The 27997-nt window shown below is 43.6% G+C and overlaps 2 protein-coding genes across 2 annotated transcripts; one reads left to right on the top strand and one right to left on the bottom strand.

Moving 5' to 3' along the window:
- Nucleotides 1-971: 971 nt before the first annotated feature.
- Nucleotides 972-17983, bottom strand: rnf10 (ring finger protein 10). Its single transcript, XM_042337269.1, has 17 exons — nt 17686-17983; nt 14770-14960; nt 13970-14178; nt 12766-12856; nt 11768-11952; nt 10538-10674; nt 9567-9727; nt 8858-9001; nt 8158-8401; nt 7466-7599; nt 6725-6842; nt 6315-6416; nt 6046-6213; nt 5107-5207; nt 2951-3008; nt 2668-2823; nt 972-1904 (listed from the first exon to the last, which is right to left on the bottom strand). Exons 1-17 carry the CDS (start codon nt 17777-17779, stop codon nt 1831-1833), a joined length of 2367 nt encoding a protein of 788 aa, XP_042193203.1. The 5' UTR covers nt 17780-17983; the 3' UTR covers nt 972-1830.
- Nucleotides 17984-19576: 1593 nt separating this feature from the next.
- Nucleotides 19577-26742, top strand: coq5 (coenzyme Q5, methyltransferase). Its single transcript, NM_001292499.1, is given in 7 exon segments — nt 19577-19766; nt 21684-21833; nt 22450-22677; nt 23294-23400; nt 23859-23947; nt 24436-24547; nt 25411-26742. Coding segments are annotated over 7 exon segments (975 nt in total). The 5' UTR covers nt 19577-19579; the 3' UTR covers nt 25513-26742.
- The last annotated feature ends 1255 nt before the right edge of the window (nt 26743-27997 follow it).

The raw sequence follows: 27997 nt of genomic DNA, 5'->3' as shown, positions 1-27997 counted from the left end.
AGGGTGAACTTTTCCAAAGGACACATTCATTCAAAAGTTAACCTCCCAACTCGCAGCTCCCTACGTAGGTGTGTGCCGGAGTGGTATTCCGAATCTGAACAGGTGGGCAAGTTCTCTCCTATTCCAGACAAACTTCTGTTTGCCCGTTACCATTTAGTTCACTTTTCCCACCTCCCGTTACCCCATGCTTGAGCACTTTAATCAGTTGATATCCATGTCTGAAACGCCGTGTGTGCGTGTGTATGTGTGTGCAAGCAAAGCCACCATCCTCCTGCACACAGCTTAGACACAAGTCTATCCCTTGAATGGTTTCACCAGTTGGAGGTGCAGAGCTAAATCAGCTGCTTATCTCTGCACATCAGTTAAGGTGGAAACCAAGTACTGGCTATGTTCACACATCAGAACTCCAGGCAACACCTTCCAGTAGCTGCTGTCTCAAGCCTTAAAAGGATCCTCATTAGCTTCTTGACAGATACCTACCTTCAGCATGCCAGGACAGCTTTACAGGACAGCTGGTGGCATGCCAGTCACTTTGACGCTCCAGAAGTCCAAGTGCAATGTGTTGTATACTGGGTTCACGCAACAATGTTTAATCCAGGTATTCATCTTGGATGCTTTGGAAAGCAAGTTACAACATACTGGGATAGAGGCAGACCTTCTCTGGGATGCTCCCAAGTGGCTGCAGCTCTCTCTCCCTGCACTACATTTACCACAAATCCACCCTCACTGCTCAATCCTGGACCCCCTTCTGCCTGTCCAACAGGTCAGAACTATGAGGGTGAATTGTTTGGATAAATTTTAATCACCTCACTCCTCATCAGAGTATTCCTGAAGGACATGTCAAAGCATGTCCTCTCCACCCCACTAACATGAATCAACAAGTGGGACAGATGCATCACCCAGGCAATGCCTTCAAGATCTCCTCAAACTCATCCGACACCTCTCCAGAATTAGTTCAGGCAGAGACAAACTGTGCGTAAGAATCCTTTATTGCATCTATTATTCTGCTGCCCCAATTCAAATAAAGTAAAACAAAGGATAGATATACAAAGTTTAACACATTACTTCGTTCTGAGATGGATTCTCTCTTTTTTTAAACATTCACTTTCTTAAAAGGCCTCAGCACATTTCAAATTAAGCTTTAAAGAGAAACTCCAGTTATACTGTGAATTTGTTCTGTCACTCACTGACACATGACCACCCAATATTATGGCCGCAGGGGTTGAAATTAATGCTAGAATAGACAATATCCCTCCCTACATTCTGAACACAATAAGATGGATGAGCAGACTTGCCTTTCTTAAGTTTGCTTTGCTAGCTGGGCCGGTAAAAAATAAAATTGTGTGTGTGTACTCCCATGGGGAGTGGGTGGGGAAAGGAAGAATGAAGAGCAACATCTGATGTAGTTGAACAAGAAATATTAAGCCATGTATGAATTAATTTGCAGGGCCCGAGAATGATTATGAGGAAATAAATTCACAGACTAATGCAACTTCCGCACAACCGGGAACGTCAAATTTCAACACTGACTCGGGATTTACTGTAATTTCCCTTTCAATTGAAAACAAGCTATACAAAATGCGTTATGGTGCCTAACCACAAAAAAAGTAGCCGTGTGTTAGACCGGAATACATCGACACGCAGGAGGCAAACTGCTCCATTGACAAACCACTCAAGTGCCTTCACTGTAATCTATTGGGTGAGTATGAAGTACAACCAAAACCAAGATTTTACAGATCCAGTAACAAACTAATAGCAGCAAAATAAAAGCAACAGAAACGTGGTCACCCAGACAGCAGAGAAGGGGTAGATGTGGGCAGGGGCTGCCTGTCACTTTGTGTGAACAACTGAAGTGCTGAAGAGAAGCTTTTGTTTCTTTTTCTTCTTTTTCCCATTCTTCTCTTCTGCAGAAAGGAATTACACATTAGAGGAAAAAAAAAGTACACAGGCACCTTTAAACTGTCCTGTGCCACCACACTGCATTTACAGGACTACATGAATAACAACAACATTCGACGTAGCACCATATCACATATTTGAGACATCTCAAAGCGATTCATAGAATACAGCGGACAGACTGTATATTGTATGGGAGAGACGGTGCAGCCAAATGCAGACAGCACTGTCCCACAAACAGTCGTGAATCGAGCGACTTTTTTTTATTTAAAAAAAGCGATTATTACCCCCAGAAAGCAATCCACCAATCGACAAACAACCGGGTTCCTACTCACTGCTGGATAAACAGGCCTGTGGACTAAGGAAACTTGCCTATGGTTTTGCCCTGCCTGGGAATCGAACCTGTGTCCTCTCACTTGGGTTTTCTTTTTTATATAAAAACTATTGTTGTTGTTTCCTTCTGCAGGGTCAAGTGGCAAAATGGGGAAAGCAGGAAAAAAAAAATTCAAAACTTGACCAAAACTCACCCAAATTTGCAGAAGCAGTGATATTTCCACCATAGAATTGGCTTGCCCTATTTCGCCCACAAAATACAGTCAATTCACTTTACAGTATAATCTGTGAATTGTTTTGAGATGTCTCAAAGACGTGATAAGGCGCTATATCAAATGCAAGTATTATTATTATAATAACTAGACAAAGAGTTCCTTTAACAGTCTCCTCTCTCCCTTCTCCTAACCCCCCCCCCCCCACCCAGAGCAGTAGACTTACCTGCACAAGTGTCCGGAGTTGCAACTTTATCGAGTTTGAGGAACGCAGCCTCCATTGCCTGACTGAAGGAATTCTGGAAGCTGGGCACCGGGGCACGGTCTGAGGGATCACTCTCACCATCGCTGTCTGTTGGGGGTGCTGGCATCACACTGGGTTCTGTGAAGATACATTTGCAGTCACTCCTCCTGCACTTACATAGTGGGGAAAAATAAAATACTGCCGCATGATTTTGTCTCGTTAAAAATTACTACGATGAGTGAAGAGCACACATCTAAGGACTCACCTTTTCTTGGAGTCGCTTTGGGCCACACTTCTGCTTTAGCTCTCCCATCCTTCAGCATCTATCAGAGAATTTAATGGTTAGAAAGTTACTGACTGTTTGCAAGCAAAGTCCCGTTGATTGTGCGTGGGCGAGAAACACGTTGGGTCTGGTACATGAGGGGTACAAGGCAAGTGTTCCCCTGCGGTGTCTCCAACACATTGGCAAATGCGTCAAGTCAACAGCACATTTTTGTTTCTGCCACAAACTAATTTTGTGCTTCGGTGTTAACTTGGTGAGGCGCATTTTGTAATGTGGCCTCAGTGCGAAGACAGACATCGTCAAATTCCTGAGAACGTTATGTCAGTATTTTACAGCTTCAGTGCCTCACAATCCAGCAGAGATAAACCAAGATGATTCAGCAAGTAGAAATACTTCCCTTTTACCTCTGCAACAAAAAACTGAACACAGCCCACACATCGAGATTATTGTAAGTCTTCTCTGATGGTTACAAGGGTACAATATAAAAGAATGTTTTTCTCCCCCCAGTTGGCAGGAGATATTTACAAGAATAATACCAGGGATGAAAAAGCTTTGGTTATGAGAGGCTGGATAAGTTGGGTCTATTTCCACTGGAGCGGAGGAAGCTGAGATAAAGGTGTACAAAACAAGGGTTTTGACAGGGTATATAGAGAGAAGTTTATTCTCCACTGCTAAAAAAGTCACTGATCAGGGGACCTAGTTATTTATGATAGTCTCAGGAGCGAAAAGGAGAGCACAGGAGAAACTTTCACTCAAGAGTTTGTTGGGCTGTGCAATGTCCTGCCACATACGATGAGTACCTTGTGGGTTTCAAGAAGGGAGTGGACAAGTACATGAAAGGGAGGCTTGAAGGGGTATGGGGGTAAGGCAGGACAGTGGGATTGAATGAACAGCTTGCTCCGAGAGCCAGTGCAGACTCAATGGGCCAAATGGCCTCATCTTGTCTGTAAATTTTCTATTATTCTATGCAACCAGTTTCAGTCCAGCTGCTGACAGATACCACTTCACTGAGCAAACCTGCAGACTTCCTCACAGAAAGGTCTCTGGAATGGGCCTGCTACACTAGGAAAAAGGCTCCACGTTACTGGCAGAGATACTCACAAACTATCTACATGCAAACTTGTGAGGTGTAGTTTGTAAGCTAGCCAACTTTCTGACTGTGCCCCTCCCTGGTCTCTTTCCCAGTTTCTTCTCCAAACAAGCCATCACTGTAAAAACAGCAGCACAAACCTGTTGTGGCATGCTGAGAACTCAACCTAGCCTGCCAGCAAAACAGTAACGAGTCACCTCAAAGGAGATAGAGCTGTGCATTGCTGACTCAGTTGCTTTCACTTGTCTCCCTATTATTTCAAAAAATATAATTTCTTTAAGACTTATTAGACATTGTAATGGTATCATAACTTTTTGGTCACCCTGTATCTATATAGTACCTTTCACGTCAGAAGGACATCCCAAAGTACTTAACAGACCTGGTTTGCCATCCAAGCTGGAGTTGGTGGAGCTGAGGAAGGTGGAGAGGAGAAAGATAACCAAAAGCATGGTCAAAGAAGTAGGTCTTGAAATGGACCTTGAACAAGGTGAAAGAGAGTGCGAGTTGAGGGACTCCAGGGATGATGTTCCAGAAAACCGAAGACATTAGGATGGAGAGAGCAGGAGGCATGAAGCAAGTCATGAAGCAAGTCTGAGCAAAAGGAGCAACTGGGTCAATATCTCAACTCTAATAAAGCAACACTTACGTTCAAGTCATGAAGCCAGTATTAGTGCTAAAACACATTCCTCGTGGAAACACAATTGAGACAATTTTCCAGATCCATCCATGAAGATTTGTTGCGCTGATTCACTGCTGCCTCTTTCCTCTCTACACTACACTGGAGACCCTCACTACAGCTCTCCAGCTACTTTCCCCTCACAAACTGTCGAGAAGATCACCCTTACCGGGAGAGAAGACAGGATAGTCCAAACGCTGAACATTAGCCATTGATACCACTGCTGCTTGTTGACAGTGCAATAAGATGTGAGCTTTCGTCCTGACATTTCTATCTATAGTTTCACATTGATAACATGTGCACACACCCACACACTCAAAAATCTGCATTCGTTCAGATTGAAAACGCTGCTCAATTTACAACCCCAATTACCTGTGCAAATGATGGAAAATGAGCATCATCCTCTGGACTTCCAACACAGGAAGAAGGACTTCCTGGAGTAAACACTGAAGGAGATGGACTCGGTGAGGATTCTGCAGAATATGTAAATTTGTGGGCGAACGCGGCAGCAAAATTCCACAAACAGTCGTAGATTGAAAAAATCTATTATTGTTTTTGTTTTTGGAGGGATTATTATTAGGCATGTGGAGTAAGGAAACTTGCCCAGTTTCGCCAAAATTCCTGTTGCATCACAAATAAAATATTTTAAATGACCATTAAAAGTAGAGAATTTAATGGATGCACATTCATTTCCTCCCAATTCAAAGGAGATCAAGTGTAGTTGCTATTTGGACAGATAGTACAATCTCCCGAGTATTTATAGGATTATCGAGTCCATTAAATATCTGACCTCAAGATGAGGCCTTTCACGTCACACATGCACATCTTTAAAATCAATTTGAACAACCAACTGGACACGATAAGCAGTAGGTTTCAGCCAGAGATGGCAAGCACTAGAGAGAGCTGATAAATCTCCATCAGCAATTTTTTGTTTAAAAAAGTACTAATCTGAACACATTATTCACAAATCAGTTTGTGTAAAAAGCGTTTAGATCAGTGGTAGGCAACACGTGGCCCCCAGATCTGTGGGGCTGTCAAGAAGTAAGCCCCCACCCCCGCCCGAACATTTGCACAAGTCAGTGTTCGATCTGTAGTTTTTCATTGAATATTTCTATTTCTTTTAATATTTCTGGCACAAAGAAACATTTAATCAGGAAAACTTTTTTTGTCAACCGAACAAAAAGTTTGGCCACCGCTGGAAAAGATAAGCCGTCCACCTGGCCGAGGAACTAGAAATTGTCCAACTGACCTGTCAGTAAAATTCCCTTTGTAGCAAACTACCAGTGTCCTCTCACAAATGCCATTTCCTACCAGTGAAGGCTCCAGGGCTCCTGCTGAGGGCACTGTAGAGTGAAAGACCTGAAGGCTGGGAGTCAGGATCCAGGCTGGTTGTAAGACCAACAAATGCTTTATTCTCTGAAGAAGAACCGAATGCTGGGAACTGCTGGTAGTTTTCGAGGGCGATGTGTACTTCTGGATCTAGAAGAATGTGGGGGGGTGGGGGGGGGAAAAGAAAAAGAAAGAGTGAGACACTGAACACAATAAGCTAGCGGAGCTTGCAGAGAAGGTGAAGCACTCACATCGGCCTTGCTTTTCGTTCTCTTCCATCTCAATCCGCCGCTCTCGCCGGCGTTCATCCCGAGCCTTCTTCAAACGGAGACGCTGCCTTCGGTCAAGGTCGTCTGCAAACAAGATTCCAACATTCAACGGACTGATCCCTTGTAAACAAAAGAACTGTACACAAGTCCCAACTGGCAGTGAGGGGGACGATTTTCACCAGCACAACCCACGCCCCTCTCTCCGATTCATCCGGCCCACCCTCTCCCTTCGTAACCCATCAATGTTGTCAGATTTCTGGAAGGGAAGATATTGCTTGTGCAGCCATTTTTCAAATGGGACATTAGGCCCTTGGCAGCTGCCGAGATTGGACCCACCCCCCACCCCCCTCCTTCCGCGCAATTCGATCGTCTACAAGTGGCAGAAAACAAACCTGAAAAAGCGTCCAATGTTTCCTTAGACACCACGGGAGGCTTCAGAGCCAATTCACAAATACTGAACTCGCAGGTGAGCGGCAAGTGGCTCAAGTAACGATGCCGTCGGCGTACGTCCTGCCGAGAGGAAGATTCAAACTGAACCAAAGCTACATTATAAGGTCAGCGCTACAGGGGATGTCACTGTTACAAGCACAAGCTTGTTAACTGACGGTGTTCTGTAAAAAAATCCAAAGGAATCCCAGATATGGTTCAAATGGTTAAGCACTCAATGAGATCTGGGATTGAGTTATAGATCAAAGTGGTCCCTCACTCAATTAACATAAGTGAGGCAGAGCAAAAGGTGCAATTCTTGATCTCAGTATCCCAAGCCTTTAGCCACTGCGTGAGTAGCACTAGCAGTGTGTTGGTGGGGGGGGGGGCAATCTCCATTTGACTACACAATAATAATAATAATCTTTGCATTTGCGATAGCGCCTTATCATGTTGTTGAGATGGCTCAAAACGCTTCACAGGATATACTGTAAAGTGTAGTGACTGTATTTTGTGGGTGAAGCGCTACTTGCATACAGAAATGTCCCACAAACAGCCATGGAGTGAGTGACCAATTTTATTTTACCAATTTCACCAATACCTGACTTAGTAATAATGCTCAAGCACATCACAGAATTGTCAGAACTGAAAACCATGACAGCAAACATTTCCTGAATTTGTGAAGTTCAAATTGATGTTTTGGTTACCTCGGTTATTGAATGGCCAACAATCTCAACCACTTCAGCGGTAATCTTCTCAGGACAGCACTCCAGGCTATCGTAATCCCTCACTAGACATCGGACATTAACGGGATTCAGAAACATGTGTTGCCCATTCTCCGCTGAATATACAGAAATTAAAGAATTAGTCTTGCAAAGTAAACCATCAGCGGTGTCCTGGTACAAGACAGCTCCAGCTGCCCTTTAATCACTCCCTGCCCCAGCTTTTCATAGAAACAACAACTTGCATTATATAGCACCCTTCACACAGGGTAGTATAGTATAGTATAGGCACTTCTATAGAAGTCTTCAGCAATGGTTTATTTAAAAGCTTCCACTGAAATCTAGCGAATACAAGTATAAACCGTCCATTCTCACATTTGGGAACTGCCATGAAGATATGCAAGCAACATAGAAGCAAAGACAATGTTAACACTACTCCTCCAAATCGGTTGCTTCAGCTGCTTTGAAGTTGGTAAAACTGATTTTTAATAAAAATAGCAATGTAGGTAAATATAATAATCCTTGCATTTGATATAGCGCCTTATCATGTCTTTGAGACGTCTCAAAGCGGTTCACAGAATATACTGTAAAGTGTAGTGACTGTATATTTTGCTGGCGAAACCCAGGCAATAAATATAAAGTAAAAAACATTATAAAGAATATCAAGTGATATAAACCTTGATAAAAGTAGTAATAGTAGGTTGTTGATGAGCTTCCTCTGATGTCCTCAGCTGGTGGGCCACATTGAGTCAATACAGGTTGGCTTCCACCACAAGCTCCCTCCACTATCTCCTCACTATTGCCACATTCAGGGATGGTGGCCGAGTCCTCCAACATAGGGCAGTGTGTAGTTAAGGGCTCCTCCTCTTGAGGCTCATTGTCAATTTGGTCATCAAATGCATTTGAATATGCCAACACATGCTGTAGAGGAATCAGATCAGACAGATTCAGTTTCAAACAAAAAAAAGAATAATCATTTTGGTAACACAGGAACCAATGCCAACACCAGCCAACAAGGAAAGCACCCGGTTTTATAGAAACCATTTAACTACACAGCCTTTGAAAAGTACCTAAAGACTTTCCCTCCCCCCCACGCAATTTTAACAACAACAAATTACATTTGTATATCGATCACGTTTCACATTGGGTGAATGTCCCAAGGTGCTGAAATATAACATTTAACAATATTATTTTAATGGAATCCTAATTGATAGCTGCTTGAGGATTATTATTCAGTGGCACAAAAATGATTAGCCAGTCAAGAATTTTACTGGATTTATTAAATTACCACACTTAACTTTTTTAAAAATCGCACAAATAATGAATTTTAATTATACCAAGAGCAGGAAGAGAAATAGATACACATTGAGTACTTACGTGGGACTTAGCCGAGACAGGCAGGGTTTCAGTCACGGTAGTTACAAACTGATCTGAAATGGTCAGATCCTCAAGCTTAACAAATGGGCTAAGGACGTCCTCCTCTGAAGCAAAGGGAGAGCCCAACAAATCCTGCTCTCGATCCTACAATCAGAAGCATTTCCACATCAGTTAACCAATAATGCAGAAAGGCAGCACTACATAATTGTGAGGGGGGGGGGGCGAGGGGCGAGAGAATTAAGTTAAGCAATCAAAATAAACAAACTTATAGTTTTCTAGAAAAACGTTGGGTCAACACTCATTGTCCACCACTACATATAATGCTGAACGAGAGAACGGTCAAGGTATCAATAACAAATTAGATATGTATAGTGCTTTTCATGTAAGGGATAAAGTCCTAAGGCACTGGATATTCAAGGATTTGGACCCAAGCTGGGGATTGGGATCAGGAGGGGTGGAGGGCAGGGAGGGTGAGGGTATGAGGGTCAAGGGATTGATCCCATACCCCAAGTGAGCTACTGCCTTGAAGATAAGGCAATAACATTCTGACACTGCAGTAGAACAGCAACGGTATCAATGTCTCCATCGTAACAGCAAAAGACAAACTCCTAATTCTTTTGTATTACATCTCACTGCTCCACCGAAAATACTTCAGGGACTTGCTGACGACAGAGAACACGTCACTGGGGAAAACAGGGAGATTTCGTACCTTAAGCTCCTCGATTGCGGATTCAATAAAACAAGCTTCAGGTGTACTCTTCTCTTCCTCGTACTGTCTGAGCAAAGCTGCTCGCTCTTCTTCAATAACATACTTCAGGACTTGCTGCTTTGAAGCCAAGAGCAGTTTAGAATACTGGCTGTGTTCTTCATCTACCAGCCCGTACAGATGAGGTCACAGAAGATGCAATATGTAGAGAAAAAATTACAATTTAAATAATGCGGAATAAAATTGTCAGCGTGCCCTGCAAAACCTTAGAAATAATTTAGCAGCTAGAACACATCTTTGGATCAGCAAGGCAACCAAATGAGTCTTGCCGTATGCACCCCAATTCCAAAAGGAAGACTAATAGTTGGTTGGCTGAAAAGTAGCATTTTACAGCTTCCTGGCCAACAATCCCTCAAATAAAATTGATCACTGACTCCGAGGCTGTTGGCAACTGGATGTCACGTTTCGCTCACAAAACACAGTCAATGCTTCGAAACATCTCAACAATGTCATTAGGCACTTAATCAAATCTGAGGATTGTTGTTATTACAGGGAGAATTAAAAAAAACATTAAATTTGTGACTAACTTTAACATCTCTTTAATGGCCTTCAGTACTACATGATCCAGCCTTGCCACACTTGAATGCAGATCTAGCTTCAACTTCCCTTCAATTGTCAATAGGAAGGTTTTGAATTTGATACAACAGCATTTTGAGATATAGTGACTGTAAGGTTATATTTCTTTGGTTAGCATATAGAATTTAATAATAATAATCCTTGCATTTGATATAGCGCCTTATCACGTCTTTTTGAGACTTTTCAAAGTGCTTCATGGAATACACTGTAAAGTGAATCGACTGTATATTTAGTGGGCGAAACTGAATTAAGAAATGTTAACCGATACGAATAGTTGAAAGGATTATGTAAACAAAATACTTTGGACTGAACGTTTTGCACATTTATCTAATACACACCTCCCAAGCGAATTGGTTCCTCGACTTTCATCCACATGGATTTGGGTAAAGCAATCAGGGCGCCTTTCTCCCTGCGCATCAACTGCATGGTTATCGTATCCCCCACGCTGTGCTGGTGGCTCTCCATAGCAACAACACTGAAATAAAACATACCATAAAGTTGCATGAAGCATCATTACCTGGTCTTTAACTCATACGGCACTCACGTATACAGTTTAGCTCTCACATCGACAATAAAATTAAATTTAAAAAAATGACATGAAGGAGAATAAAATGATTCTCAGGTCAACTTAGTTCAGTGTGGTTGGTTACCAGGTGAATTGCATTTAGAACAATTGCAGCATGCACCTCCCTAAGGTCAATTAGATGACTTGGAGCAGGTCACCCACCAAATTGATTATGGTGTGTAGGGACCGGCAGAAAAGACAAAGTAAATAAATGACTCACCATGAAAAAACACCGCAAACTGATTTACTGACTTAAATACAATATTAGGCAAACATTTGAAAGAGCCCTACTCAGTAAAGCTGCACCTGCCACATGTCTGAAAGGTGACTTTCACTGCGCTCAAACTCTGGCTTATCAGAGGACTTCGGACCTGCTCACCCTGCACACTTAACACTCAAAAATAGCCGTGCAATGCATTAACAGCAATCCCTTATAATAAACAGGGCTGAGGAGAGAGAAAACAAAACACTGTGTACCCAGCAGGAAACGTAAAAGCACTCTACATATATATGCTCCATTCCAGGATGCAAGATCACCTAAATACAACTTACGCATGGATTCTTGGCAACTAAGCAAAGTATTTCATGTCATTGTAGTGGAACAATATCCTACTATCATATTGGATATAAACTCTGGTTTATAATTGATTGGTAATAATCCCTCCAAAAAATAAATTTGGTTACTCAATCCACGACTGTTTGTGGGATATTGCTGTGGGTATTTTGCCCACAAAATACAGTCAATTCGCTTTACAAAATATCCTGTGAAGCGCTTTGCAGCGTCTCAAAGACGTAATAAATATATGGTCAATTCACTTTACAGTCTATTCTGTGAAGCGCTTTGAGACGTCGAGAAGACGTGAAAAACGCTATATCAAATGCAAGGATTATTTTTTTTATTACAAATTAGAAACTTGTGAAGCCTGAAATTCATTGGACCCACACTACTTTGATAACTGGAAACTTGCTACAAAGTTGATTGAAAGAAATCTCAGAAGCTCACCTCTTGAGGTCTTTCGTATGCACTTCCTCGTAGCAGATAGGACACTTGCCCCAGGTTTTTTCATTCAGAGATAAATAGTGGAGGATACATGCCCAACAATATATATGACCACAGCGAGTTATCTTAGCAGCAGTCGGAGGATACAGGCAGATTGGGCATGAAGGAACTTCGTGACTGTAAATACGCTATGAAAGAAATTCACATTTTGTAAAACCACACTCGCAGGAAGCAAGATTAAAGTTGTTAACACAAAAGTCAATATCCTCACGGGTCTCCTAAGCCTATTTTTCCTCAGGGTACAAGGAAAAGAAATTCCCCCTATCTGCCTTCTGTTGAGAAAATATATTTGGGGCCTTCCTTCAAGGGGGAAAACAAAATCAAACAAAAAACTTTTGATGCACTAGTGCACAGATTCAACTACATTACACCTCCAGGCTACATCTCTAGTTCCTTAGGCAAGTCAGCATTATATGTTACAACCAGCAGAGAAATTAAGCTAGCAGAGCTATTGTAACATAGCTCTCAATCATGTTAGATCAGATAGGTAAGCAAGGGTGTTGACTTGAAGAAAACTATTTGTGCAGCGTGAACTTCAAAGATCGAGGTAACCCACATCAAACTAGGCCATCTTACATCCTACCTATTTATGCAACCTCCATCCACGATAATACCAATTACTACTTTGACACACAAGATCTATAATCGACACTTGGAATCTAACTAGCCATTTATAGACAACTGCTGGGAGCAAAGTGGTCCAAATGCCACATGAGGAATTTGACTCATTTTGCAGCATTCTCGCCTGGACTTCAGCTATGAACTGAACTGCTGGGAAATGTGGATACTGCAGAAATTCCATCTACTCCTCCAGCAAAATATTTTTGGTTTGATGGGTATAACAGGATTTTATTTCAAGTCTGAGAAACCACAAATGTCCCTCAATACTTGCTAACTTAAGAAAACCAAACTCTGCAAACTTAAATTGCACTGATACTTACGACCTGCTGTACAAAATCCCAGTTCACTAACATATCCGGATCCACAAAGTGAACTGTGTAGTCTTCCTCTTCAGAGACCACAAACTGGCAGCTTGAATAAATAACCGGGGAAAACCAAATGTTAAATTAGGAACGCCGTGGGTAAAAATCAGTCTCACAATATATCTCCCTCGAACAGCTCACTATCGCATCTACAACACACCTTCTCTCCCACCCCTCAATCGCAATCTGAAAACGTTGCATGGATTGAATCAGTTAAATATGATAAACAGTCCATATAAAGTCAGAACCAGCAGAGTGCTGGAAAAGTAACATAATCGACTGGAACAGTAACTTAATCTACTCTCATGCTTTTCCTAGCAACTAGATTAAGCATCCTTCTCCCACCCTCATCCACGCATTCAACTATGCCAACTCCCTGCTTGTCGGTCTTCCCAACTCTTCCCTCTACAAGCTGCAGATTATCCAGAAACTCTGTAGCGATGCCCTCTCCCACACCAGGCTCCGTAACCCCATCACCCCCACCCTCGCTAGGCTCCACAGGATACTATTCAAAATCCTTGTCCTTGCCTTCAAGGCCCTCCACAGCCTTGCTCCTCCCTACCCCTGCGACCTGCTGACCCCATATCAACCTGTCCACTCAGCAAGCTGGGACCTGCTCCACATCCCCCACCTGGCCCACCCCACCATCGGCGATCGGGCCTTCAGCCTTTCTGCCCCCACCCTGGGGAACTCCAGCCCCGACCACGTAGAACTCCATCACACACTCCTCCGCCTCACTCCCTTCCCAGTCTCCTTCAAGGCGCGTCTCAAAAACCTCCTCTTGGCCAAATCCCTGACTGTCCAGCACCTTGAGACGTCCTCCTGACATCAAAGACGCAATACAAATGTAATTTTGTATTGTATGGTAATAGATCGCCAGCCCTTAATTGGGATTTTCTCAAAGAGAATTAAATAAATTATCTAATCTACCCTCACGAGGCAGTGTAAAGTCTAACGTACTTCTCTGTAACTAAGAAATGTGGATACACCAGTGTGAGTGTAAACCATGAAATTCAAGGAATTGGTATTATTCTTTTCAGATATAAAATACTTGGGAGATGAAGTGTATTGAATGCCTCAAAGCCATATATATGTCTGACCATTCACGCCATGAGCGAGTTTTTATATCCACTGCACATTTGCTGCTCCTCTTCTCACTTACTTGGCCTGCAAAAACAGTTCTTTGTTGAAGGGCTTATGCTTATGTCCCCACTTATTTCTTCTTCCCCAGCCTCCATTGACACAACCATCATAGTGAAAGCCAGACTGTCCACGTGGCTCAAATGTAAAATTTAACAAGTGGTTTAGGCTTATTTTCTTCGGACCAGTAAATTGGACAGGACCAAACTCTGCCCTTTGCACCTCTGCTACCTGTGAATAAGAGGGTGTGAAAGTTTAGGATTTAAGCAATTCATCTTTCAACACATGAATCAACGTAAACACGACTTGCCTCTCTTCTCCCTGAAAATAGCGATTCAGTAGTGGCTGATGTACAGTTTGATTGAAGGAAATCCTATGATAGTTCCCCTAAGTGACCATTAATCATGCAAAACCCTGAGCAACAAATCACAATAAAAAGCAGTAAAATCCAAAGCCTTTACCCACGCCATGGACAAATATTTGCCTGCAGGGATTCCCAGATCAAAATTTAGAGATTACCTATGCAGAAACTAGGTCTAAATCTTCCAATTCATGAATAGTGATGAGGAGCAAAAATAATGCTGGCTCATTGATTGTCCATCCATCTCTATAATCTGGGGATCAAATATGGAACTTTCTGTGTCAGTATGGTTGTTATTCACCGAATAAATCCAGCAAAGCCAGTTTAACACTCCATCAGACTAACATTTCAAAAATTCAGCCAAATGCTTCAGGTTTCATTCACTGGTGAAATCACATCACTAGTTCAATAACTTCAACATTAACAATTCTCATCCTTAATAATATAATAATAATCCTCACCTCTTCTCGTCTCCCACCATTACCAGAAGTGCTAAAGGATTTGTTGCCACCGCGAGCTGGAGGTCTCTTGTCAAAAGCTTTGCTTTTCTGTGGGTTGGGGCGGCGGGCCTGGTTACATACATTTTCGTTTTTGGGAAAAGTTGGGTCTCGTTTTTTGTTGTAGCGTCTTGATCCATTTCCACCTTTACCGTCTGCAGAGACAACCAAACATTCTTGATTACTGACTTCTAATTCCAATCTCAATTTAAGGTGTCAATATAAAGTAGTGAAGAAAAGAGGTTAGTCCAGGCTGTAAAAAGACCTTAGTTGGACTGTTTCAGTTGGGGATGGAAGGTTGATAGGCAGCAATAGGAACAATTTGATTATTTCAGTCTACATATGATTTAGGTAAACTGTTTTTCCAACAAGACAGCTCACCTCCTCATCAGTCTTTAAATCCCACCCTATAACCTATCTCTTTACCCAAATCTACGGGCACCACTTTCCTCCCTTTGCCTTGCTCAACATCCACTGTGAAATGCTTGAAGCTGTTACTGATGCGAAGGACGCTATATAAATGGAAGTTATGTAACGGGTGGCTCAAAAGCCCCAAAGCAATTTGTTTTTATTCTTAAAAGATAATTTTTTTTAACAAATTTTGAAAGCAAATTAAACTACTAAAATAACAATTTAAACCCCAAACCCCAACATAATAGCTCAAATGTATCAGCTATTTACTGAGCTGCCTAATCAGCATCTGACTACCCATTTCAAATGTATTCAGTTCTTATCTTCACTACGCACAAGTCTCACAACAAACATTCTATATTCAGTGGGATTTTTGCGCCATCATAGTAACAGCCCTTCAGCCAATAAGCCTTCTCCTTCACATAGCCAATCACCAGTAATAGTCAGAAAAAGATGCACATCCTTTCAATGGCAATATTGCACACCACAAGGAGAGAACGCAGAGGAGACAAACAGATTACCTTCACTGATAAATGATCCTCAAATTCTACTCGGAAGTGTTTTAAAACCTAATACATTTCCCCAATCACCACAATGTAGTATCAACCTAAATTAACACATCTTGCCCTGACCTAGGATCTGTTAATTTTTCAAAAACAATTCCAGTCACAAGCGAGAATAATAATCTTTGCATTTGACAAAGCGACAGGAGGAAGTTTCAAAGTGCTTTACACAATATATTCTGTAAAGTTGCAACTGTTTTGTGGGTTGAACTCCAGCATGCTACCAGAGTTCAGCCACAGTGGGATTCAAGTCCAGATCAAAACTAAAATGCTGACTAAACCTACCAGAAATGGGCAACTAGCAGGATTAGATTAGGAGACTCATGTGGACAAAAAAACTAACACAGTTTGATGGGCCAAATGATGCATATAAGAGGGAGAAGGAAATCGAGGGGAATAGGTGAGGGGAACGGGAAGGGTGGGTGCTCATGTGGCAGATAAACACAAGATCTCTTCCCTCCAGAATACCCATCCTACCATCACAATATCACTGAGTCCAGTGGCCTTGTCTCAACTACCCTTCTTGACAACCTGTTCCAGTTACTTACCCTCCGGCTAAAGAAAACATTCTTGGTATCTGTGCTTAACCGAGTGTTTTCATTTAGAATCAGCTTAACCAGACTCAATCCGGTTCCCAATCTGTTGACTTGGCCAATCTCTTTGTAAGCGGTAACAGAATTGCGCCAACTCTGCTGTTAGAGGAATGCCTATGTGCCCATTCAGGGAAGTGTTTGTATACATCAGGTGACAACTGCATTGGATTAGACTCCCCACAGCTGATGAGGGCACAGTACCCATTAAATCATACTCAGGCATGAAGCAGATCTTCATGGTAGTTCGCATGGGACATGGCTGTGCAGCAAATGGACTGTCTACAAAATGACTGCACTCTCCAGTAATTACTGCAAAGCGCTTTCAAGATACTGACAACACAAAGCACTACATCAAATGTACAATTATTAAAATCCTTTCAGGTGAAAAAATGGAGGGACACAAGAAAAAAAATAAAGCCACCAAATTACTTAAAAATAATTATTATGGGCCTACGTTACCACCTAATAGTAATAATTATCCTGCCTTTAAAGCTGATGTGGCATTAACAGAGTTAACCCCCTACAGGAGTGGTGGCCAATGTCTTTGGTCAGTCAACAAACTAATCAGTAGATTACAGTAGATCCTGTGAAGCACTTTGAGACATCTCAACAAGACGTTATGTCAAAATGCACGGATTATTACATAATAATAATGTAATCCTTGCGTTTGATCGAGCACCTTTTCACGTCTTCTAGACATCTCGAAGCGCTTCACAGAATATACCGCTCAGTGAAGCCACCGTACACTTGCGGGCGAAACGCGGCAGCCAACTGTGCGCGGCAGCCTCCCACAAACGGCCGTGGATCGAAATGAGCAAATTATGATCGGGGTGTTTTTTTTTTGGGGGGGGGGGGGGGGGAGTAATTATTATCCCCTGAAAAGCTGAGGCGAGTGCTCTCACCTCTAACCACTGAGCCACAGGACTCCACTATTGTGTGTGTGTGTGTATGTATGTGTGTGTGTGTATGTGTGTGTGTATGTGTGTGTGTATGTGTGTGTATGTGTGTGTGTGTGTATGTGTGTATGGTGTATGTATGTGTGTGTATGTACGTATGTGTGTGTGTATGTATGTGTGTGTGTGGGGGGGGGTGTTGTGTGTGTATATGTATGTGTGCGTGTGTGTGGGGGTGTGTGCGTGTGTGTGGGAGGGGTGTGTGCGTGTGTGGGGGGGGGGTGTGTGCGTGTGTGTGAGTGTGTGTGTGAGTGTGTGGGGGGAGGGGAGGGATGGAGAGGGTTGAGCTGAGGAGGATGTAAGCATAAATCCTGTCAGACTGTGCGGAGGGAGGGAGGGAGCGGCGCCATCCAGCCTTACCTGGCTTGGCTTTACATTCGGAGGGCGGCGCCTTGCCGGGCCCCGCCGAGGAGGAACGCGCAGACTTCTTCTCCATGTCTGGATTCTCTAGCATCGGCTTCCAGCGGCTCAGCGGGGAGGACGGCGGGGCTGGTTGTGCCAACCGGGTTGTCGCAGGGCATCGCGTTACTAAGGGGCCTCTTCATCATGGCGACCTCTGCATCGTGACCAAAATAAAACTAAGATGGCGAAAAAAATCGCTTCGAAACAGGAGGAGGGGACGGGGGAGAGAGAGAGAGAGAGAGGGGGGGAGAGAGAGGCGGGGAGCGGGCGGGCGGGCAGGACGGGCCGGGCCGGGCGGGCCGGGTGGTGGTGGGGGGGTACAGGCTTTTGAGAGGCCTGAGCGGGAGTCCCGGCTTTGATCGTTCCTGTTCTGCCCCCCCACCCACCGACCGACCGACCGTCCGCTTTTTCTTTTTAAAAAAAATCGGTTGTTAAAACGACGGCACCGGCCCCGTCGAAGAAGCAACAGCTGCTCCTCCCGCGCCGCCTCCTTCTCCGCTTTCCTCCCCCGACAGTAATGGCGACGAATCGCCAGACAGGAACCCCGGGCACCCGGATGGAGCCGCTTTTATAGAGGCTGGAGGGGGGGGGGGGGGGCTTGGCGCCTGCGCACTGGCCCCCGGTGACAGCGATGGCTTCTGGGAATTGTAGTCTCTATTTCGTCCGCGCCCCGCCCCCCTCAAGGCACGCGCAGCCAATAGCGGGGCGACTTGCTCATCACGTGATCGGTTGTCGCTCTCTCTCACACACACACACACATACGCACCCTCCTTGCCCATCTTGTGCCTACGTCATGCTCCCTCCTGTGATTACAACACAGAGCTACTCTCTCCCTCCCACCACCACTCCCCCCCACCACTCCCCCCTTCAATTAAATAAGGAGCTGTTGCAATAACAACAATAATACTTGCGATCGATATGGCGCCTTATCAAGTCGTTCAGACGTATCGATTGTACTGCCCGATTGCACGACAGGACCCGATTTTATAACACGCTTCCTTTTTTTGGGGGGGGGGATGCAGGGAGAGTAATTTCTCTCTTGAAATAAGACCCTTCAGAACAAATGTGCAAGCTCCTCTTCGCTTTTCTAACAGTGCCATGGATTTCTTTTAAAAAAACATCCAGGCTAACGGACCTCCACTGCAGCTCCTAATCCGAGATCAGATGATTAAGCACGGACTGTGATTGGAAGTTGAAATCTTAAGGCACAATGTTCTTATCCACTTGGTCACGGTACTTGGTTTTACACTCCCCCAAAACTTGTCTTGACAACCTGGCTCAGCGGTAGGCATTCTCGCCTCTGACTGAGAAGTTCAAACACCCCGTTGGGAATTGAACTCACGTAGTTTTAAGAGCTGACACTCCCAACGCAGTGCTGAGGGTATATTGCATTGTCAGAAGTGCCATCCTTTGGATGTGACATTAAACCCGCCTGTTCGGGTGGACTCCAAAGATCCCATGGCACTATCCAAAAAGAGAAGGAAGTTTCTCCTGGTGTCCTGGCCTCATCAATCATTCACTCCGTCCGTGGCTGTTTGTGGAACATTGCTGTGTGCAAATTAGGTGCAGGTTTTTACGTAACATCGAACAGAAGGATTTTACGATTGTACCACTTATTACATCAGCCCACAAACTTAGCCGTTTTGGAGTGTAACCTTCGAAGGCGCTTCGAGACGACGCGACAGAGCGCTGTATCGAATGGAGGGATTATTATTGCCGCACTATTATTACCATTATTTATTATTATGATGTTGGACCTTTGGGGCCAATGTCAGGTGTCCAGAGCAGAGCAGAGCCAGGTGACACGCCCCGGAAGTGATTGCTGGGGTCAGTGGGCGGGGTCAGTGGCAAGATGGCGGCCTCCCGGTGGCTGAGGCCGTTTGTGACATGTTCCCGCTGTCAGAGTGGCTTTTACACCCAGAACGGCCGCCGTGGGGCCGCCGCCGCCGCCGCCGCCGGGAATTATTGCACCGACGCCAAGGAAAAGCAAACTCACTTCGGGTTTGAAACCGTCTCTGAATCGGAAAAGGCGGAGAGAGGTGCGGGTCCGAGGAGGGGGTTTGAGTTCGGCTCTCAGGCGGTTACTGGGCCTCGGGGGGGGATTCGTGTCCGGCGGGAACCCGACTCTTATTTTATTGTATGTTACTGCTTGTTTTATTCGGGAACCCTACCGGAGGCTTTTGTGCCCTGAGTGAGGTGGTACTTCAGTCGCGGGGCGTTGCCTGACTCTCAGTTTATTCGGAGGCGGTCACATTGTGTATGTGTGTGTCTGTGAGTGTGTGCACTTGTGTGTGTTTCTACTTGTCTGTGTGATAAGGCGCTATATCAAATGCAAGGATTATTATTATATTATTGTGTGTGTACGTACGCGTTTCTATGTGTCCATAGGCGGTTGCTGGTGCGCGTACGTACGTGTTTGTTTGAACTTTAAAATGAATTATCTCGACCCTTCTATACATGAGTGGGGAAGAAATCGAGCAAAGTTCCTGATCAGTAACCTGTCAACCTGCTGAAACAACAACAACAACAACAAGATTCCATTTATTGAGCGCCTTTCACGTTGGGAGGATGTCCCAAGGCACTGGACAGTTGGGTCAGGACCCGAGCATTGGGGGGAAATGGTCAGGGGGAGGGAAGGGAGGGGGCGAGGAGGGGGTAGAGAGTCGAGAGGGGAGCTGAAGGCTGAAGGTCAAAGAGAAAGGTCTTGAGACCGGCCTTGAAGGAGGAAAGGGAGGAGGCGGCGAAGGCACTGGGGGATAGAGTTCCAGAGCCTCGGGGCTGAGAGGCTGAAGGCCCGACCACCGATGGTAGGGCGGTTGGGGCGGGGGATGTGGAGCAGACCGGAGCCAGAGGAACGGAGGGTACGGGCAGGTCGGTAGGGGGATAGTAGGTCGGAGAGGTAGGAGGGAGCAAGGCCGTGAATGGCCTTGTATGTGAGGTTGAGGATCTTGAATTCGATCCTTTGGGGGATGGGGAGCCAGTGGAGGCGAGCGAGGGTGGGAGTGATGTGTTCCCGAAGTCTGGTGCGGGACAGTACACGAGCTGCAGAGTTCTGAATGACCTGCAGTGTGGAGGGAGGTGCCGGGAAGGCCGGCGAGGAGCGAGTTCCCATAGTCCAGCCTTGAGGTGATAAAGGCGTGGACCAGAGTTTCAGCAGCGTGAGGGGTGAGTAGTGCCGTAGTCTTGCGACATTCCGGAGGTGATGGAAGGCAGTGCCAGTTGTGGCGCGGATATGAGGGAGAAAGGACAGCTCAGGGTCGAACAGAACCCCGAGGTTCCTGACTGGCTTTGAGAGGTGGAGAGTGCAGCCTTGGATGCTGATGCTGTACTCGTTTGTGAATGTTGGGTAATGACCTGATCAGAGCTTAATATTCTCTGTCTTCTCCACCCTAACCTCCCACCATGGTCAAAGTTTGCTAACACTTACACATGAGAATGGTTTTAGGGTATGTGAGAATATAGGCTCGGGCAACTGTGAACTTGCATTTGTTGGTGCTTTCCGGGGGTGGGGGGGAATCGAGGAGCAAAAATCCTTATTTATTAATAACCCTTGCAGTTGATATAGTGCCTTATCGTGTTGTCAAGACATTGCAAAGCACTTGGCGAGGTGGCGTAGTAATATATCAAATGCAAGTATTATGTTTTTCTGGAATCCTGGTTCATCCACTTTCAGCACAAACTAGGAACTGTACCTGCAATTTTCCTAGTATATATGACATGGTTCTTTTATGGATCTTAATGTGATGGTGTTGCAGACCACACATTTAAACAGCTACGTGTGATGTAATGTCCTTCGAAGGCTATGCTTGAAGGCTTAGTTGAGGAAGGGCAGTAGGAGGCTCATGGGCGCATGAACACCGTCATAGACCAGTTGGGCCAAATGGCCTGTTTCTGTGCTGTATATTCTAATGTATTCTAATGTGTGGTGTAACCAATAGTGTGTTTTCTCATCACAGTTTACAAAGTGTTTGAAAATGTTGCCAAAAGATACGATGTAATGAATGATGCCATGAGCCTTGGCATTCACCGGCTGTGGAAAGATGCTCTTCTTTATAAGATGAATCCAATGCCAGGGACAAAATTGCTTGACGTGGCAGGTGGTACAGGTGTGTAAATTGCACTGATTGATTATGCTCCACACCCCCCTACCTATGATCTTAAGTGGTGATGAAGATTCCAAGCAAGGGGATACAATTATTTCTTCCTCTTTCTTACCCCCCCCCCCCAACCCAGAAAAATATCAACTTAAGCAGTATTTGTAATTTAACATACAAATTGTAGAGTTCTGTGTATTTAAGTGACCTGTTCCTTGCAAATTGGTGGTGCTGTCGTGCATCTTTCCCTCTCCACTCCAGTCAGCTCCTACCCCCCAGCTCTAGTGTCCACCCAATATTGTCAAACGCTAAGACATCCTTCACATATGAAAGGTGCTATACAAATGTAGATTGTATTGTATAATTATCACATTTTCATTAACTTGGCCACGACTCACTCTATTACTTTACAGTTTGTACTGAGTCTAAATGTGATTGACATTTCACAAGATTTAAAGGTAGCTTGAAGTTCATGCTCATCATTTACAAAATCAGCTGAATTGCTTGATTTAAATGACATAAAGTTAAAGCAATAACGCTATTGTTATTTAATAAGAGCTCTGGAATCTTGCAATATTTTTAATAGCGTGATGAATTAAGGTTAGTTTGTGTTCCTGTGTTTCTGCAGGGGACATAGCCTTCCGGTTTATTGATTATGTCAGATCACAACAAGAACGGCGAAGCCGGCAAGAGATGAAGTCTTATCAGAGTCCATCGTGGCAAGATATCAGCAAGTTGTATCAACAGCAAGATGACAACGATACTCATTTGAGATCAAAGGCAGTGATCTGTGACATTAATAAGGAGATGTTAAAGTTTGGAAGGCAAAAAGCAGAACAGCTGAACTACACGGATGGTACGCAGCAGATAAAAGATGAGACTTTTCGTTTGGGTACATTATTAAAATTCATTGCTTCCAGGAGCCTCCACAAGTTGTCATCTTTCTACCACATTTGCAGCAGGATTGTATTTTTCAACAACAAATTATATATTTTAAATTTACATTCATAGAGCGCCTTTCAGGTCAGAAGGATGTCCCAAGGCTCATGACAGTTAGAACATCCTCCATAGTAAAAGCCTCCTTTTTCAGTCTCTGCACTTGAGTTAGGAATATTCTATCAAAAACTAGCTTTCCACAGAACTAGGTATGTATAGCATAAAAGCCGGTCATTCAGCCTGTCATGGCTCTCTGAAAGAGCTATCCATTTAGTCCCATTGTCCCACCTACTCCTCTCCCCATACCATTTTATATTTCTCTTTGTCAGATATTTGATCAAGTTCCCTCTTAAAAGTCAATATGGATTCCGTCTCGGAACTTCCAGTGTAGTGCTCAAAATATTAAATGANTTTTTTAGCAGAAAAATGTTTTAGAAGATTAGAAAAGACAGAGAGAGTCTATGTTCGAGATACTTTGACCCCGACACTCCCGATGTACTGTCTAAACTTTGCATTTGTTCCATGGTTCTCTGCAGGCCTGTCCTGGGTGGTAGGCAATGCTGAAGAGCTGCCATTTGATGATGATAAGTTTGATGTTTACACAATTGCCTTTGGAATCCGAAACGTTACCCATATAGATCAGGTCAGTGCAAACAAGGTGTCTTTTCTGCCCTCTCATCCCCCACCTGAAAATTACAGTATCAACAATACAGTTACAAAACAATTTTAATTTCCACCAGTGTTGGCATTTGTTATCTATCTCAGGGAGACGGAAAGTCTTACCTAGTCTAAAACTCTTTTGATGAGTGTATTGAGGCATTTGAAATGTTCTGGGCTCTCCCCTGTAATAATAATAATCCTTACGTTTGATATAGCCCCTTATTACATCTTTGAGATGTCTCAAAGTGCTTCACAGAATAAACTGTAAAGTGAATTGACTATGTGTTTTGTGGGCAAAACCCAGCAGGCAATTGCGCACAGCAGTGTCCCACAAACAGTTGTGGATTGAGTGACCAATTTATTATTATTTTAAAGGAATTATAAATTGATTACACTGGAAATTGGCTCAAAAGTTGATTGTTTTCCGTCTCCTTATCCCAGGTGTTACAGGAGGCCTATCGGGTTTTGAAACCAGGTGGAAGGTTCCTTTGTCTGGAGTTCAGCAGAGTACAGAACCCAATTATTTCCAGGTGCTGCAGTAAATCTATGTTGCTGTCAGAGGATACTCTAACTTAGTGTGGTGGGGTGGGTTGGAGGGAAATTTGCTAAATTGATTTGTAAATAGCGAATGTTGCAGATACCCAGGCTAACCTTCGATGCTGATCTCTACCAGGTGTTGAGAGCCTCCTTTGCCCACAATCCAGCTTCGCAGAATTGAACCTAAGATCGGTATACCGTAGTACTGAGTCTTACAGACCAGAAGGTTGGAGGATTAAATTGCAGGGGACTTGGCTGATCTCAACCGTTGAAGCATTTGGATGCAGCTGTGGAGGAGAATGGATTTGACTGCTTTGTGTCACCTCAAAAGGAACAGCTGTACCAGTAATTCAGTTTGTGGGCAATTGTGTATATAAACCTGTGTCCAACACACTATATCACTGGAACTCGGTGCCACCTGTATTTTTGGTTCAACTTCAGACTTTTCTTCAACATGGAGTAACTTTTGTTCTCTTCCCAGGCTCTACGATTTGTACAGTTTCCAAGTTATCCCTGTCTTGGGTGAGGTGATCGCCGCAGACTGGAAATCCTACCAGTACCTGGTAGAAAGTATCCACCGTTTTCCTGAGCAGGTGACATTACTGTTGCACAACGTAAAATTAATCAGTGTCTAAAGTTTTAATAAAAAATACCTTGCGTTTGATTTAGTGCTTTTCGTATCTCAAAGCACTTCATGGGATTCACTGCAAACTTAACTTTATTTTGTTATAATTTCACCCAAAAAATACACAAGTCACTGTATTTTACAGTATATCCTATGAAGCGTTTTGAGACATCTCGGCGACTTGATAAGACGCTATACTAACTACTGTGCGCAATTGGCTGCTGTGTTTTGCCCATAGATATACAGTCAATTCACTTTACAGTATATTCTGTGAAGCGCTTTGAGACATCTAGAAGACGTGAAAGGCGCTATATCAAATGCAAGGATTATTATTATTATTCCAAAATCTAAGGATTATTAGTAGTTATTAATATTATTATGATCTTATGCCGCAATGGGAAGGTGCTCAGATTGATATCCTGGAATTTTGAGGTAAAATGAGCCAAAGCTTATCCAGAAAATGCTAGATTTATTTTTGAACGATCTTGGATTCTAGATTATTTTTAAAGTTGAATCAAATTTTTTTAATGTATAAATGGAATGCCCTGCCAGAAGCAATGGTAAAGAAGAATCCATAACAGCTTTCAGAAGTGGACCAGAGAAAACCCTAATAGGAGTGCACGGAAAGGGCAGGTAAATGGGACTGAAAGGATTGCTCTTAAAAGAGCAAGCACAGACATGATGAGCTGAATGGCCGCCTTCTGCGCTGTAAGCATTCTGAGACGCTGCCCCCTGTAAAGTGGTGCTACATAGACGCAAGTTGTTGTTGTACACTTTTACTGTTCTATAAAAAGCTGCTTCACTTTACAATTTGTAACTTTCTCTTCCCAGGAGGAGTTCAGAGCAATGATTGAGGACGCCGGCTTTTACAAGGTGGAATACAGCAACTTGACATCAGGGATTGTGGCTATTCACTCTGGGTTCAAGTTCTAAATTTGAAAGAAAACTGATTTGAGGAACCTTCTTTCCACCATCCTCTGACTGAGTCGCAGATAACTGTGATTACAGCACTGCCCAACTGCTGGGATGTTGACAGAAATGCCCTTCAGTCTGTCCTCTGGCTGCTAGCAATCCTTTGAAAGTGAGGCATATCAAGTTACTCCCTGGATTTTGTGGATATTTTTGTCCTTAGTCTGCTACAAAGACATACAAGTAGACTTTGCTCTTACTGGTTTTCACTGTGAGCACAAAGGCTTGTGATGATATTGCATCGATGAAGGAACTGTAATGATCTGTATTGAAAACCCGACTGTCATTCAGGATCTTGCACTACACTTATCCCGAGTTTCACGAATGGCGGGAGCTACTTGTTCGAATAAGAGTTCTGAGATCAAGGAGTGATTTCTGATCCATTTAGGAAGTCAAGTATTGAATTTTTTTATCCTAGAAATGTTTTGTAATTATCCCTTTGATTTCCCCCTCTTTCTCTCCCACTCCCACAACTACAATAAATCACACTTATTTGGCTGAATAGTAAGTGGTGTTTTACACGCCATCTGTTATTGAGATAAAACCTTCAGGAATCCCATCAGCTTCCACTGAACATTCACATTCTCCGATGCAAGGAATGTGAAGAGACACCTAATTTATAATACAATCTAGATAAACCACAGCTGCTTTTTTTGAACCCGATTTATGTACAGATTTTCATTTGACTTTAGTTTGCGTGGAGGGAACTTACCTTCTTATAAGTAAGTAAAATCATTTGATAACATTTTAAATCTGTTTCTATAATTTGTCATTGAGCAATTGGAATTGTATTAAAAGATATGTACCGGTGGTTTACCACCATATTGAGTCCCTGATGTTGTTGTGCTGATGCAGAGACCAGGGCACCAGGAGAAATTTCCTTCTCTTTTTGAAAGGTGTCAGAGGATCTTTAATATCTTCCTCAACGGGTAGACTTGGTTTAACGTCTTGTGGCATCTCCACAATGCAGCACTTCCCGAGCACTGTATTGGAGTGTCAGGCTAGACTGAGTTTAAAGACTCAACCTTCTGACCCGAAGTCTAAACCAGATTGAGTTTTCTCAATTTTCACAAAAGCATCTTTTGTGTTCCATCTAATGCTTGGTGCTTGAATTGTGTTGTGGGAATGTGTGGGTGGTGGGGGGGGATTTCAAGATACTAGCAGGAAAAAAACTCATTAAAGTGAGTTTCTATCTATTTGTATGGCTCAGATTTATCAAATACTCTGCCTTGTCTACTTGTGTTCAAGGTATCTACCACTTTTAGCTGCATCCAGGGTAATTCCTTGAGCCTGTTCGGTGTGTACTGCTTACCCGTAGGTGTATTTGACAGACTGCCTTGGAACAGACACCTCTCAAACCAGGATTTCAGTTCTCAGTCATACAGATAGGAGGCAAATAGAAGGAAGTACTCTTGTGTGTGTTTGAGTGAGATCAGTTTCTCACACTCATTCATGCTCTCTGAAAACTCAGTTTTCCTCACAGATGAATGTTTTTATAGCCTGGGTTTGCACCCTGCAAACTCTTGTTCATTGAACATATTCAAAAATGATAGCACTTTTAAATATAGTACAATGTTAATGAGGGGGTGGTGAGCATGAAGTATAACCCCAGAAAGCGATGCAGCAATCGACTAACAACCAGGCTCCTACTTACTCCTAGGTAAACAGAGGTGTGTTGAGTAAGGAAACTCACCTAAGGGTTCGTTTGGCCCTCCCAGGAATCGAACTCGGGTCCTCTCGTTTGCGAGGCAAGTACGCTAACCACCACAGGACTCCACATATTCTGTACAAAAAGGATCCAATGCATTGTCTCTCAGCTTGCTCTAAGATGAGCAACAAATTGTAGACGAAATCCATTCTTGAGACGTGTTACAACCTCTATAAATTAAACCCAGCTTTTCTGAGAAGATATTACTTTTTTTTTAAAAAAAGCTAGGCTTGTTTTCTAGGAGGGAATGAACATTCTGTTGATTCTCTATACTTCCAATTTGTTACAGTGACATTCATATGGCTTTGGAGAGGAGCCTGTTCCCCCCTGCCCTGAGAAAGAGAGACTTGAATGAGTAGTGATGAGTGCTGAAGAAGGAACAGGGTAATGACCAGAATACACAATGTGAAGGCTGAAAGACCAGCTTGAATTAAATGTACTACTCCATCGGTGGCCGTGCCTTCAGCCACTAAGCCCTGAAACTCTGGAATTCTCTCTCCCTCAATCCCTCCACCTTACCGCCTCAATCCCCACCTTCAAATCCTGCCGAAAGACCTTCCTTTTTGACTGCGCTTATAGTCACCTCCCGCCTCCCTCTCCCCTGGCTCGGTGTTAGACTCCGCTACTGCCAAGCGTTCCGGGATGCTACCCCACGTGAAGGCTGCTATATAAATGCAAGTTGTTATTGTATATAAAGAAATAACTAGAAAACAGCCTTGCTTAGGACCTTGCTTGGCACTG

The sequence above is a fragment of the Callorhinchus milii genome, unplaced genomic scaffold (genome assembly GCF_018977255.1).
Source record: "Callorhinchus milii isolate IMCB2004 unplaced genomic scaffold, IMCB_Cmil_1.0 Scaffold8, whole genome shotgun sequence".
Classification (NCBI taxonomy): Eukaryota; Metazoa; Chordata; class Chondrichthyes; order Chimaeriformes; family Callorhinchidae; genus Callorhinchus; species Callorhinchus milii.
The sequence above is the reverse complement of the archived record's forward strand: the minus strand, read 5'-3'. Positions and strand labels throughout refer to the sequence as shown.

Bases quoted from the DNA above. Each gene is read 5' to 3' on its own strand.
- rnf10 (XM_042337269.1), bottom strand. From the start codon at position 17,779: ATGCTAGAGAATCCAGACATGGAGAAGAAGTCTGCGCGTTCCTCCTCG. The intron at 11,953-12,765 runs GTAAGTATCAGT...TTTCTTTCATAG, and splicing joins GGGATTTTGTACAGCAGGTC to CGTATTTACAGTCACGAAGT. The intron at 8,402-8,857 runs GTAAGTACTCAA...ATTCCTCTACAG, and splicing joins CTGTCTCGGCTAAGTCCCAC to CATGTGTTGGCATATTCAAA.